Genomic DNA, 15132 nt, shown 5'->3' with positions numbered 1-15132 from the left:
CCATTCTGTTACTTTATATTACACAAATGAGTGCAATCTTCCTATGTCTGTCCCTCTCTTTCTGACTCATTTCACTTAACATGATACTTTCCATGTTGATACACTTATATGCAAATTTCATGACTTCATCTTTTCTAAGAGCTGCATAGTATTCCATTGTGTAGAAGTACCAAAGTTTCTTTAACCAGTCACCTGTTTTGGGGCACTCGGGTTTTTTCCATATTCTGGCTATTGTAAACAGTGCTGCAATGAACATTCAAGTACAGATGTCATTTTGACTATACTTTTTTGCTTCTCTGGGATATTTTCCCAGAAGTGGTATTGTTGGGTCAAATGGGAGCTCAATTTCTAATTTTTTGAGAAGTGTCCATACTGTTTTCCAAAAAGGCTGAACCAGTCGGCATTCCCACCAACAGTGAAGGAGAGTCCCTTTCTCCCCACATCCATGTCAACACTGGTTACTTTTGTTCTTTTGGATGTAGGCCAGTCTGTATGGTGTGAGATGGTATCTCATTGTTTTTCTGATCTGCATCTCCCTGATGATTAGTGATGAGGAGCATTTTTTCATGTGTCTTTTGTCCATTAACATTTCTTATTTGAGAAAATTTCTGTTCATTTCATCGCTCCATTTTCTGATGGGGTTGGATGTTTTCTTTTTGTGGAATCAACAGTGCCTTGTAAATCCTTGATATCAATCCCTTATCAGATGGGTATTGGGTGAATATCCTTTTCCATTCTGTATACTGTCTTTGTATTCTGGTCATTGTATCTTTTGAGGTGCAGAAGCTTCTCAGTTTAAGGTAGTCCTATTTGTTTATCTCTGTTTCCACTTGCTTGGCCAATGGTGTGTCACCTTTAAAGATACCTTTAGTTTCAATGCTGTGGAGGGTTTTGTTAACCTTATCTTCAATGTACATGATGGATTCTGGTCTGATGTTGAGATCTTTAATCCCTTTTGATCTGACTTTTGTGCATGGTGTAAGGTAGAGGTCTGAGTCCATTTTTTTTCCACATAACTGTCCAGTTTTGCCAGCATCATTTGTTGAAGAGGCCTTTCTTGCTCTACTTCACATTTCTTGCTCCCTTATCAAACACTAGATGATCATATATTTGAGGGTGTGTGTCAGCATATTTAACCCTGTTCCATTAGCCTGCAGCTCTGCCTTTGTTCCAGTACCATGCTGTTTTAATTATTACCATTTTGTGGTAGAGTTTGAGGTTAGGGAGGGTCATGCCTCCCACCTTCTTCTTCCTAAGAATTGTTTTAGCTGACAATAGCTCCTTTTTGACCCCTCATCTGTGCCTAGTTAGATGACAAGAAAGCAGCAGTTCCAGTCACATGACCTCAACATGAAGAAAAGAAAGAAGCAAAGAGTGCAGCACCATGAGTCTTGAAAACCAAGCTGAAAGCCCCAGCAAGAAATCAGGAGGACACTAGTGTACTAAGAAAGAACCATGAAAAGAGCAGAATGAAAATGGAGGGACAGAACTAGTCAAAATTCAGCGTGGACCAAGGCCTACATACACAGGACCCAGCAAGTAATCAGCGTGAGACATGGACATAGAGCATCAGGGGATTCAAAGACACTTTAACACTCTTAAGTAACTAATAAATTCATAAGCATCTAGAATTTTACATATTTAATTCCAGGACCAACTCAGGCTGGAACTAAAGCAGTTTCACTATAATGGTAATATTGATACAACAGGAGTAGAGGGTAATTTGGTTGGTCAGTCAGTTTAAACTCACTCATAGAAAAAGTATCCAATCAGAATAAATAATGGGATGACTGGTGGTACTAAATAACAGCAAATGAAAGGAATTCTTCAGCCAGACTCTCTTTTTCTTCACACCCTCACCTACACCCAGATGGAGTGCAGGATCAAGAATGGCTTGCGTGCCCAGACAGATGGCAGAATACGGGCAGGGCTTGGATACCCAGGAAGGCTACAGATCAGGCAGGGCCCTAATGCCCAGTCAGTCGAATTGCACATGAGAGTCTCACCCAGGAACACAGTGGCCGTGGCTGGAAACTAGGAAAGCCAGTAAGGTATGATAGAAATCTCTGGGGCACAGTTGTAGAGAGGCACAGAGACCGTTAATTAGCATAGGAGTATCACCCATATGCACCCTGTCTATGAATGGAGAGTAGGAAATCTATGACAAGAGGAAACTCCTGGAGTTCAGTCTGGAGAGGTCTAGGAACAGGACTTCAGACTAGAGAAGCATACACTGGACATGAGCAGATGGTAAGGGACAGTATTTGGAACTTATACATTGGACCAGGAGAGACCTAGACATTGGGGAGGGACCTGGACCCTTCTACTTGATTTTTACAATAAACTGTAACTACTTAATCTTCTCAGTTTTGTGTGCAAATCTTTCATACATTCTCAAGAACCCAACAGCACAGTAAAACCCACTTTGATGGCAACAATGTCACCATACAACTCAATGCAATTCAAAAACATGATACAATCGCTTCTTTTTCTTTTCCTTATTTTTGTAATTTATTTATTTTTGTTTGGAAGGGCACCACCCAGCAATATTCAGGACTTTTTCCTGACTCTGTTCTCACGGGTCAGTCGCTCTTGGCAGTGCCTGGTAGACCACATACATTGCCAGTGGATCAAAGCCAGGTTGACTATGTGCAAGGCAGAGCCAACCTGGATTGGCTATGTACCAGGAAAGAATCTTACCTCCTATACTATCTCTATGGCCCCCTATACCCTTATTTCTTACCCATTCAGTACCGTTTAATACATAAAAAAGTCTTAAATCTGTTCCTTCCTGTCTACATATAGAACTAATGCTCAGTTTAAAATGTCTCCATCTCTTCTCTATCCCATCTTCCTTTTCCCCCAGCATGTGAGGCCAGTTTCCAAGCTGTGGGGCAGACCTCCTGGTTCTTACCTTTACTACTCTTGGGTGTTAGTCTCCCATTCTGCTACTTTATATTCCACCGATGAGTGTGATCTTTCTATGTCTGTCTCTTTCTTTCTGACTCATTTCACTCAACATGATACTTTCCATGTTGATCCACTTTTGTGCAAATTTCATGACTTCATCTTAGTAGAGAATGCTGGGAGGACCCACTCTTGTTGAAAGCTGCATGCCGAAAGTAGACTATAGACCAAACATAATGGCCACTCAATACCTCTATTGTAAAATACAACATTCAACAGGAGAGAGAACCAAAGGAAATGCCCTGCTGCAAAGGCAGGGTGGAGTGGTGGGGGTTGGGGTGGGGATGGTGTGAGGGATACTGGGAACATTGGTAGAGGAGAATGGGCACTGATGGAGGGATGTAAACAAAATGCAAACATGAAAGTTCATAAGTTTGTAACTTTACCTCAGGGTGATTCACTAATAAAAATTAAAGAATTGAAAAATAAATAAATATAAATAAATAAAATGTCTCCAACTCTTTATGGAGTAGTGATATATTTCAGTTATCTTTATGAAAATGATCCAAGTAATCTGAGGTGTGTTGGCTGACTTATATCAGTCGGTTACAGCTGGTTATAAATAACTCTTTCAACTCTGCTTACATGATGTCATGGATTCCATGATTTCCATCACGAAAGTGGTTTAGCTCCTATGGGGGTCTTTTAATTGTATAAGTAAAATTCTCTTTGTGTAAGTAAAATTGTATAAGTGAAAAGAGCGACGCAAAGTCTCCTGCCCACGCCACGCGCCTGGCTGTCTTCCCCGAGGCCTCCTTGGAGAGGATGGGCTCCATCTTCCCTCCTCACTCCGAGCAGAGCTCCCAGCGGCCAAAGACCTCCGGAACCTAGTCACAGCCATGCTCAAGGCCCCTTTCAACATGTTCAGACAAGCCTCACGCATGAAGGAACCGGCAGAGGAACCTAGGTGTGTGGGACCCAAGGCTCTCAACCTCCAAGGCTCCTCGGATCGGGATTGGACCTGCTCTGCCCAGATTTCCCATTTCCCAGTAGCTAGGTGGTCACACCCAGGGACTGCCCCTGGCGCGGTGTAATCCTGTCAAAGGCCAACATCCAGATACTTAAAAGCAAGCTCCCGGAAGCGCAAGGCTGCTTCTCCCTCTGGGAGAACCTGGCAAACTACTGGGAGTTTCCTGCCCACATGGGAGAGCCTCTCAAGGTCCCCATGGTGTATTAATATGCCAAAACCAGTAACAAGCTGGATCTCATTCCCCTGACCCTGTAAGAGCCTCCAGTATGGCATCATTGGAAGGACGAGTAGAGAGGTTTCTAAAATCTCAGGGCTTGGACGAATAGAGACGTTATTGAGACCGCTCAAGAAATTCGACAATCAACGGGATGATAATGATGATGATATGAAGTAAAATTCTCACATAAAATTCTCTATGCTTATATTAAAGTTTCTTCATTGTACCTCTTAAGTAGTTAGAGGTTTTTCTTGATGTCTAGGTTGTTCTCTCTTTCACCTATGTATGAAACAACTTGTGCTTTATCCCTGCTGACTCTACGCTGGATAATTTCACTTACCCTGCCTCCCTCACTTGCCTCTGCTTTCCAGGATACACTGACATTCATCAAATGCCAAACTTCTGAGAATCTCTGTGTCCTTTCCTGTCCTTTACTGTCTGTCCCTGCTGTTATGTAATCCCTTGCTGCAGATCTACAACCTGCCTCTCGAGGCCCATAGTGCAGTGGCTTTATGTCCCTTCTGCTTTATTTTTGCTTTTAGGTATCATAGATTAAAACTGGTGCTTTCCTGTTATCTGCATGGACACTAATGATGAACCAAAGAGCAACTTCCCTCTCCTGTGTTCCCTCCTATAAGTGTGTTAATTTCCACCCCCTAGCCATATCCATTATCTATCATGTTGGCAATATTTTAAGCAACTGTCTTTACTAGATTACCTGACACACCTATTCTACCCCTTCACTACCACTATACAGACAGTAGTAGATTTAAATTGATCACAGTGAGAGTGTTTACACAAAATAAATTGGTAAATGTTACAAAGATATTTGTTAAAGTATTGCTGCTGGTTAAACACTTACCAGTACATTTACTAGTGCTCATTTTCCATATTTTGAACAAATTAGTCTTCATAAAACATTCTTTTTACTCCGGCACACTTCTGATTAAAATTCTTCAGTGAAGACCTATGGCCATCTGATAACATTACCTTCTTTATCGTGGCATTTGAGGCCTTTTATCATTCAACTTCTTCTCCTGTTCCTTCATAACTTCACAGTTTATATGTTAGTTTAAGGATCACAAACCAGCTTACTCAAGTCCAATTTGTATCAAATATGTATTTTGTTTTATGTTGTTTTTTGTTTATATTTATTAAGACAAATGATTTACAAAGTTATTTATAGTTGAATTGTAGGCATACAGTTTTCCAGCACCAGTCCCACTATCAGTGTCAACTTTTCTCTACCAATGTACCCCGATTTCCTTCCATCTCCACTCCCTAGCCAGCCTACTTTCTTGACAATCATGTAGTTTGTTCCATAAACTATCTTTAATTTTTTTTGAGTGAGACAATTTCTGTTTGTTTGATTGTTTTTTTTTTTTTGGCCACACTCTGCTATGCTCAGGGCTTACTTCAGACTCTGCTCCTGGCAGGCGTGAGATCATATGGACCAGAACCAGAGTTGAACAAGTGAAAGGCAAGCACCTTCCCCATTGTACCATCTTTCCTGGTTCTAAGTCAGACACTTAAAATTTTAAGACAGTCAGCAGTATAATTTATGTTTTTACTTCTTCCATTTATCAGGGCAATGGAAAGAAAAGTCAAAAAAATTCATATTGTCTCAAATTGTGAGATGTGGATTGACAAAGGAGAGTCAATTTCATATTTAACAATAGGTCTGTTAAAAGGTGATTCTGTAATTCAGTGTTAAAGCACTTGATTTGTCTATACAAGGTCCTAGATTTTATCCCTGGAACCACCACAACAAAAATAATCCAAGAATCAAAAAAATAGCTTTTATTGTTAATTGTTTGCTGTTTCTCTAGCACTGTGCTAGATGTTATGAAGAAAACAAGAAAACACTGAGACAACTTTTCCTTTAAAGAAATTATAACCTTACTGAGGAGGCAAGAAATACATATATGAAATAATAAAAGTGTAAGGTAGCATCAAAAAAGATCTTGTGTGCAATCTAGTGCCCACACATATGGGTAAAAAGAAGTAGGATTAGAAGCTGGAGAGATACTATAATGGGTAATAGTACGTGTCCTTGTCCTTGCACATGGACAACCCATGTCCATATCCTTGCACATGGACAACCCTGGTTCAATCCCCAACATCCTATATGGTCCCTTGAGCACTACCAGGAGTGATTCCTGAGTTCAGAGCCAGGAATAACTCCTGAGCATTGCTGGATTTGACCCCTAACCCAAAAAGTACAGTAAGTTGGATTAAGCTAGGAGAAGGAGCTATTGAAGAAGCTTTGCTTGAAATGGCCTTTGGTCTGCTCAGAAAAATGAACAGACCATTCAACAGAGGATCCCATAAGGATATATACAGATAGAATAATTAATGAGGTGTATATGGTGTCTTGTTTTTGATACGGTTAACTGAAGGAGAAAGGCAGTCTAGTTGGCCACTGCAAACCAATTTTCCTCTTGAAAATTTTGAAAATTTTTCACTTGAAAGTTTTACTCAGCGTCAAGTGCTCAGAAAACTAAATAAGAAATCAGTAGACTCTTGTTCAGAGCAAAGTCAAAGTCTCAGATAATTCTAGAGTAAATTTCAAGTTCTGTAAATAGACAGCAACTTTTAGTCTCATGACATGAAAAGCTATGCAACATTTATACATACGGTTGTGTTTTGGGTTGGCAGCATTGATAGAAGGATAGAAGAAAGGTGAGGAGGAAGAAAAATAGACTAAGGGATGAGGGTAGAAAGAGGACAAGATGTACCAATGGTATTTAAGAGGAGTGAAGAAGCACTCTATTGCATACTGCTCAGGGAATTCTGTGTGGCAGGCTACCTATCTGCTATCTTCCCTCTACCTCCTGCTTAGACTGTCCTTGGCCACTCAGAAGGGGAATACCTGAACTCCGTTCTTCTTGATCAGGTTCTGATACACTGCTCATTTACCATCAGTCCAAACCCTAGTGTTGATGTAGGTTTTTTTTATGTTCATTATCAGGCTCACTCAAAGCTGCTTCTTCCTTAACCAACAGACTTACATTCATTTCTTATTACTCTTTGCTGTGTCTGATTTGCTTTTTCTATTTGTTCAATTTCTGCTGCCCTGTTTGTGGCAGATTCCCTCCCTCTAAATGTTTCCGCTACCCCTCATCTAAGCAATTTATGGCCAAATACGTAACTTTTTCTAAAGTTTTTAGAGGCCTTTGCAACCACTCTGTGAAGGAAACAAACTTGCTCCTAACTCTAGTCCCTTGGTATCTTCAACTTCCTGTTTTCTGGCTACTTTTCTGTTCTGAAATCTTCATTATGGAGGAAATAAACAAGATGAAAAACAAAGAAGATAAACACACCCTTTTGTCATTTTGCTGGCAACAAAGTTTTATTTATTTCTCTGTGTGTGTTGGGCCACACCTGGAGATGCTCAAGGCTAATTCCTGGCTCTGCGCTCAGGGGTCACTCCTGGTGGGGGTTGGGGTTGAGCCACATTGAGTTGGCTGGACCCCAATTGGCTGCATGCAATGTTAAGTATTCACTGTACTATTGATCTGCCCCTCCAGTAACTGCATTTTTAAACGCAAAATTTAAGAATAAAAGTTATTGATTTCATAATATTTGTCTATACAAAGAGAATCTTCGTTATCTGTGTTCTTTTGTTCCAGTTAAAATTAAGTATTTGGAATTATTTATTATAGTAAGTTAATTTTAACTGTTTGGATTTACTTTTTTTGGTATGTTAAGAAAAATATTTCACAAACTCTGGGATCCTATCCACAAGTTCAAAGCTAACTCTACTTTTTCAGGAAGCCTCCTCTGACTATTCCAGTTCTCATTCTCTAGCTCTAGTTTCTAGCATATTGATACTGTTCTGTGGCTCTGGAAAAGAGCCCCAGTTTCCTTATTAGACTGAGAAATAACTGAATATAAACAGACACAGCTAAAGTAAAAAAAGAATAATTAAAGAAGTCTCACATACATACTAGAGAGGTCCATGAATATCCATATAACCCCATACTTTTTATTTACAGCCATTCTATACAGCCAAGCTTAACACCATGGACAAAACAGTTTTATCAAAAGCTCTTTTTGCCTAAAGGATCTTATTTATGAAATATTTAGTTCAGTCAGTAAGTTTCTCTACATTCCTAAGACTCACAAGTTATTTTTCTACATTTCCAGGAACAGTGGCTTTGTATTTTTCCAGGTCTTTGGTCTTTGGTTCCCTGAAGTCCTATGTACTTATAAAGTCAATGTAATCACTTGAGAGTGATTTTTTAGTACATCAGGCTTGATTTTATGTTATGGGCTTTAAGATTGCTACTTCTCTTAATATTTCAAAAAGTATTCCTACAGTCTGTGTTGCTCATTTGGAACTTTGCATATGCCATGATGTGGTCCTACTTGCCAATTTTGTGTTTTTTTTATCTGATCTATCCAACTAAACTCCAGAAAGTGGAGAAATAGTCCTTAACTTTTCTCTATTCCCCGTTGTGTCCCAGATAAATTGGACATAGTGTGGTTGCATAATTTAAGAGCCAAGCCCTAGATTCCAATTGCTTGAGATTTAAATTTGGCTCTGCTACTAAAAGCTAAGTAACCTTGAGTATGTTCTTTAACCTCTGTGCACCTAAATTTGTTCAATTTTGGAAAATAATTAACACATAAGATTGTTGTTGGAAGTAAATGAGTAAACACATAAAAAGTACTGCAGATCGGGTATATAACAAGCTACCAAAAATAATATAAGGAGAAGGATTGGTGAAATGGTGGTGACCTCAATCTTAACCACTAATACTGTGATGGCTTCTTTGTTCCTTTTATTGCAAGTCTTAATGCCTCCCTCTTCTACATTTTTTTTTGCTTCTACCTAGGTCCCAACTCTGATGATGGACACCCAGTTCTCTGAGTTCACACCAGATATCACACCCATTATGCTGGCCGCCCACACCAACAACTATGAAATCATCAAGTTGCTTGTTCAAAAACGGGTCACTATCCCAAGGCCCCACCAGATCCGCTGTAACTGTGTGGAGTGTGTGTCCAGTTCAGAGGTAGACAGCCTGCGTCACTCTCGCTCCAGACTGAACATCTATAAAGCTCTGGCAAGCCCCTCACTCATTGCTTTGTCAAGTGAAGATCCCATCCTAACTGCCTTCCGCTTAGGCTGGGAGCTCAAGGAGCTAAGCAAAGTGGAAAATGAGTTCAAGACTGAGTATGAGGAGCTCTCCCAACAGTGCAAGCTATTTGCCAAAGACCTACTAGACCAGGCTCGGAGTTCCCGAGAACTAGAGATCATCCTCAATCACAGAGATGACCACAGTGAAGAACTTGACCCTCAAAAGTACCATGACCTGGCGAAACTGAAGGTAGCAATCAAATATCACCAGAAAGAGGTAAGCTGAGTTATCTTCTGCTTTGGGGATACCCAAGTCTTCCTGAATCCAGAATAGTGGAACAGATAGCATTTTCAACTGTTTAGAGCTAAAAAAGTTCTAAACAAGCAGGCAAGGTTAGATAGGTCTCAGAAAACAGTAGGTCTACTTTTCCAAGGGACATAAAGCTTCTACAGATTTTCTTTATGGCTAGATAATTAGGGGATAATGCAGATATACTAATTCTTTCAATGAAACTTATTCATTCAGCAAATGCTTCTACAGTACTGTTCTAGGTGACCTTGCCTTCAGAGAGTTTTATAATATTTTGGTAAATATTAAGTGATCATATTACTGGGTACAGAAATACAAACTAAAGTAAGTGATCAGAAGGAGGGCTTCTTTAACATGTAACACCATATCTTTAGTCTGGGCCCATGGTTGGCCACGGTGACAGAAGATTCATTATGGGGTTGCTAATAATTGATGACAAAATTAAGTCTTTGTCAACCTCTAAACAATAAGGCTGAAATGTATTTTTGAAAAATGGAGCCATCCTCTTTAGGAGGGTAAAGTGTACCTTCATACTATTAGGGTTAAGTTTGAGTTTAGTTAAAGCAGATTGCAGGTTAGGCTTTGCATTGTAAATAAACCACACTTAGATTTGAGCAGGTTCTGTTCTATGTCATTTTACCAAATAATTTTGGGGATCTTTGTAGCAGGTCAAATATAACTGTAAGAAAGCAGCATAATATAGTATAAAGAGTAGAAACTTTGTGACTGGGTGGTTTTTCTCATTAATTTCTCCTATGATTTCTTGATTTCGTAGGGTTATTAGGGGAAATACGTGAGAAAAAAAACACTAGTTCAAGTGAAATATAGAATGATAACTTTAATTTTTCTATATCCATTTTTCTTCCAATATTATCTGAAGTCATATTCAAACAGCTTGGAACAAGAGTTGATTTCTGTCTGAAGGGCAACTTGCAATAACTTCCCTTCATAGATTTAGACTTTGAGGCAAATTATATTGTGTGCCCATATGGTCTCTTTCTCTCAAACGAGAGAAAAATAAGCCCTTAAAATGAGGTGAAGAGGGGTACCTAAAAAATGAAGAGGATGAAAAATGACATAAAAGCAACATGCAGATTGAAAATGCTATAAAGGAGATAATGGGGTGACCCAACCATGAGTCTCCTTATTCTATTCTTGTCTTTATTTGCTTTAAGTTATTTCATTGAGCTTGAAGAAACTGAAATTCATTTTTCTCTTTTGAAAATCGAGATAATAATAGTACTTCCCTGGAGAAATTTAAAGTTTTAAAAATGTAGAACAGGTAATGTGCTTATGCACAGCACAGTTTTCAGCATATATAAGGCATTGAATAAATACTAGTTGCATAATGTTATTGTTATACATTGGGGACAATAGTATATGGTCTGATTCTGTGTACTGAAATTATAATAAATATAGCAAAGTCATGCTTTCCCTCTCTCTTCTCGCTCCCATAATCATTCTGTTGATATATTTCTTGCTCTTGGTAGCTGGGTTAAATGTTCTGCTATAAGATCTAATAGATTTTGATTTTTACTCTTCACTTATTAAATGTTTTCATTCATAATACATATTACAATTTCTCCAGATTTTTGTCATTATGTGAATTATAATATTGTGGAAAATCACATGTAGTTTCAGAATATGAATTGTTTCCATAAAAAGATAATTAAAGAATATAAGTGTTGTAAAATTAGTGTTATGGCCTAAAAAATGTCTTACTATAGAGCAGATAACCTCCATTCTGTCTTGAAAATTAAGGTATATATTTTTTAAAAAATCACTGAATTTTTTCATTAATTTTGTATTGATAAGTCATCTCCCAACTACATTATAACTTGAGCCCTTATGTTCATAATCTTTATTTGATACTGCTGAATTAGGAAAATGCTTTGATGACTTCTGCACTTTAATGAGACTTTTTTGGCATATGACAATGAAATAATCATTGGGTTCTAAATTTATTGCCCTCCATCATGTTCCCCTCACAGTTCATCCCCTTTTCTTTCATGAAAATTTGTTCTCTGTCTCTTATTTTCCTTATTATTATTACAGAATATCCCTAGGATATTTTAGTTTACAGGATATTTTTTCCCAGGTCTCTTTAGACCAACCAGAATGTACCAAGGATTTATAGTTCTTTTGCTCTCTCTTTTTAAAGTTTTTTATTAGTGAATCACCGTGAGGTACAGTTACAAACTTATGAACTTTTGTGTTTGCACTTCAGTCATACAGTGATCGTTTACCCATCCCTTCACCAGTGCCCATTCTCCTCCACCAATGTTCCCAGTATCCCTCCCACCACCCCCACCCTACCCACCACCACTGCACCCTGCCTCTGCAGCAGGGCATTCCCTTTTGTTCTCTCTCCATTGCATAGTAGTTTGCAATAGAGGTATTTAGTGGCCATCATATTTGGTCTATATTCTACTTTGGGCACACATCTTTTAAACCAAATGGGTCCTCCCAACATCCTCTACTTGGTATTCCCTTCTCTATATCAGTTGCCTTTTCCCCCAGCATATGAGGCCAGGTTCCAAGCTGTGGGGGAGACCTCCTGGTTATTATTTTTACTACTCTTAGGTGTTAGTCTCCCATTCTGTTACTTTATATTACACAGATGAGTGCGATCTTTCTATGTCTGTCTCTCTCTTTCTGATTCATTTCACTTAACATGATGCTTTGCATGTTGATCCACTTATATGCAAATTTCATGACTTCATCTTTTCTAAGAGCTGCATAGTATTCCATTGTGTAGAAGTACCAAAGTTTCTTTAACCACTCATCTGTTTGGGGGCACTTCGGTATTTTCCAGATTTTGGCTATTGTAAACAGTGCTGCAATGAACATACAAATGCAGATGTCATTTCTACTATACCTTTTTGCCTCTCCGGATATATTCTCAGGAGTGGTATTGCTGGGTCAAACAGGAGCTTAATTTCTAATTTTTTGAGAATTCTCCATATTGTTTTACAAAAGGGCTGAACCAGTCGGCATTCCCACCAGCAGTGAAGGAGAGTCCCTTTCTCCCCACATCCACCCCAACATCAGTTGCTTTTGTTCTTTTGGATGTGTGCCAGTCTCTGTGGTGTGAAATGATATCTCATTGTTGTTTTAATCTGCATATCCCTGGTGATTAGTGATGTAGAGCATTTGCTCCTTTTGCTCTCTTAATAAGCATCAGATTCAACACTTTTTTCAGTCTCCATTTGCTCTGCATGAAAAGTTATTTGTGATATAAATATACAAAACATAAAAATGTCATATTATCCATATTTAACTTTACAACTCTGTCAGTGGCAATAAATGCATTCATATTATTGTCCATCTCCATTTAGGAGTCAACTTCTGGGGTGTCATTGTGGGTTTCAACTTTCATCGCAATAGTGATTCTATTCAATTAGTTTCATAATTCTCAAACCATATTATTTCTAATCCATAACACAGAAATTAGTACGTTTTAACTTTTCTAAATTATGAATAGTCAGGGAAAGGCAAAATTAATCTAAAATATTATATTTATGCAGATTGTTAATTTTACACTTGCTAGTATTTACTCATTAAGCAATGAATTAAACAAGGGCAATGATATAATTTAATAGATTAAATTCTCAAGAGAAAGCCACGTCAAGTCATGTCGGGTTTCTGGAGAGAGCTCAGGAATGCCATTTTCCTCCCCAGGAGCGAAGCCTGTGTGCAAAGAGTTGAGTGCAGTCAGCCATCCAGGCTTGGCTCTGCTCAGCTCAGCACAGGTCCCCGAGAGCTAAAGGCAGGCTATGTCTCGTCCCATCAGGGTTCTGGACAGAGCTCAGGAACTCCACTGTTCCTCCCCAGGCCAGGAGTGAACTTCGCCTGGGAACTTCATCTCTCCATAACACACCATACACACTTAAACATCCTAACTGTAGGTTTGTAAATACAGAAGAAATACACAGGAAACAACTTCAAACTGCAAGGGTCACAATTGCAAAGCAACGAAGAAACCCAGGCCTAGTGAGTTGCGGACAACCCACTCTGATAAGGAATTTAGAATGGAATATTTGAGGACGCATTAGAAGTTTAAAGAAACAATGGAATGTACCACCAATAAAATACAGAGGATAGAGAGCAGAAATGAGGAATTTTAGTCTACTTCAAACTAAGTCACACCGATTAGCAAGGCAGTCTTGAGAATTCTGATATATGTCAGGGTTTACACTTTATAGGTACTGCTTCAATAATGTAAAGCACGATTTTGACTCATTAGAATCTATAAATCTCTTCCAAATTTGTTTCCAAAAAAGAACTCTACTTTTCCCATTCAGTGAATTTCATGTATTTAAAGACTATGATTCCACTGTGTCACAAATATTTAAACTTTCTAACGGTCCTCTATTCAATCTACAGGTCTGGTTTAAAACTGAAAATCTCATTGTGAACATTTAGTAATGCATTATTTTGGAGGTGCTTTTGTCATTTTAAATTTAGTATGTTTTATTAGCAATGTTGTGGGCTACTTGAGGTCCCCGCATTTCAGGTATCTCTCCTCAACCTCATTCTTATCCTTAATCTGAGTTCATAGACTAATATATATTTTCAATAAATATGCATAATATAGTTTTAAAATATGAAACATAGCACTTTAAGTCCAAAATTTAAAAAATGGTTTTAATCCCAATACAGCAAGTCCTGGAATGCTGTCATTTTCTTTTTTTGGGGGGGTGTCACACCCGGTGATGCACAGAGGTTACTGCTGGCTCATGTACTCAGGAGTTACTTCTGGCAGTGCTAGGGGACCATATGGGATCCTGGGAATCGAACCCGGGTCAGCCGAGTGCAAGACAAAAGCACTACCTGCTGTGCTATCGCTCAAGCCCCTGTTATTTCCTTTAAAGTTATAGAAAAAATTCAAGCCCATATCAAACAAAATGGCAATAATTGAGAACTTGGTTTCATCAAGGTTACAACATCACAGGTTCCAAGAACCTATACACAATGCTTAGTGAGAATTAATTAATGTTCAGTGGACCAGGTAGTTATTTTTATCATATGTAAAATTGTATTACCTGATCATCAATTTTCACAGCAATAACTACTCATGTAGGTTATGATGAAAACAGGAAAACCAAAACAAAAATTGATTCAGGAATGAAAATGTTTCAGTTCCACTGCCACTAGAGGGTCAGTTAATACAGAGATATAGTGTCTAGTAACAAACGACCCTCATTGACAACACAGCAGGTTGAAAGATTATGGACTCATGTCCTGAAAGCAACTATCTTGCCCACACAGTCACAAGAAGGGTTTTTATTTTTTAAAAAGGGGGTGGACAGGCTAATTTCACCAGAGTACTTCAGACGGGAGCAGGTGTTGTCCCTCCACCTGCCTCCTAGGAAACTCGGCAGCTGCCAACATCCAGAAACCAATGAGAAGCTCAGTTATGCAGGGTCAGTGATGGCAAACTACAGGCCTCAAGGGATAAAGGGGAGATGTCCGTCTCATCTCCCCGTTCATAACGGGGAGATGTCCGTCTCATCTCCCCGTTCCTATGGGACCCTGGAGGTTACACCCACAAACTTCTCCGCCTGCTATGAAGCTCCTTA

The 15132-nt window shown here is 38.9% G+C and overlaps 1 protein-coding gene across 3 annotated transcripts in view; it reads left to right on the top strand.

Moving 5' to 3' along the window:
• Positions 1-15132, top strand: part of TRPC5 (transient receptor potential cation channel subfamily C member 5) — a 330706-nt gene that overhangs the window by 188220 nt on the left and 127354 nt on the right. For all 3 annotated transcript variants that reach the window (XM_055121759.1, XM_055121760.1, XM_004606294.2), the window contains one exon: positions 8996-9517. In XM_055121759.1, coding sequence (XP_054977734.1) covers positions 8996-9517 — 522 coding nt within the window. The remainder of the gene's footprint in view (positions 1-8995; positions 9518-15132) is intronic.

Source organism: Sorex araneus, chromosome X (assembly GCF_027595985.1).
Source record: "Sorex araneus isolate mSorAra2 chromosome X, mSorAra2.pri, whole genome shotgun sequence".
In the NCBI taxonomy this organism is placed as follows: Eukaryota; Metazoa; Chordata; class Mammalia; order Eulipotyphla; family Soricidae; genus Sorex; species Sorex araneus.
Note: the sequence above shows the minus strand (reverse complement) of the source record. Positions and strands in the feature narration are given on the sequence as shown.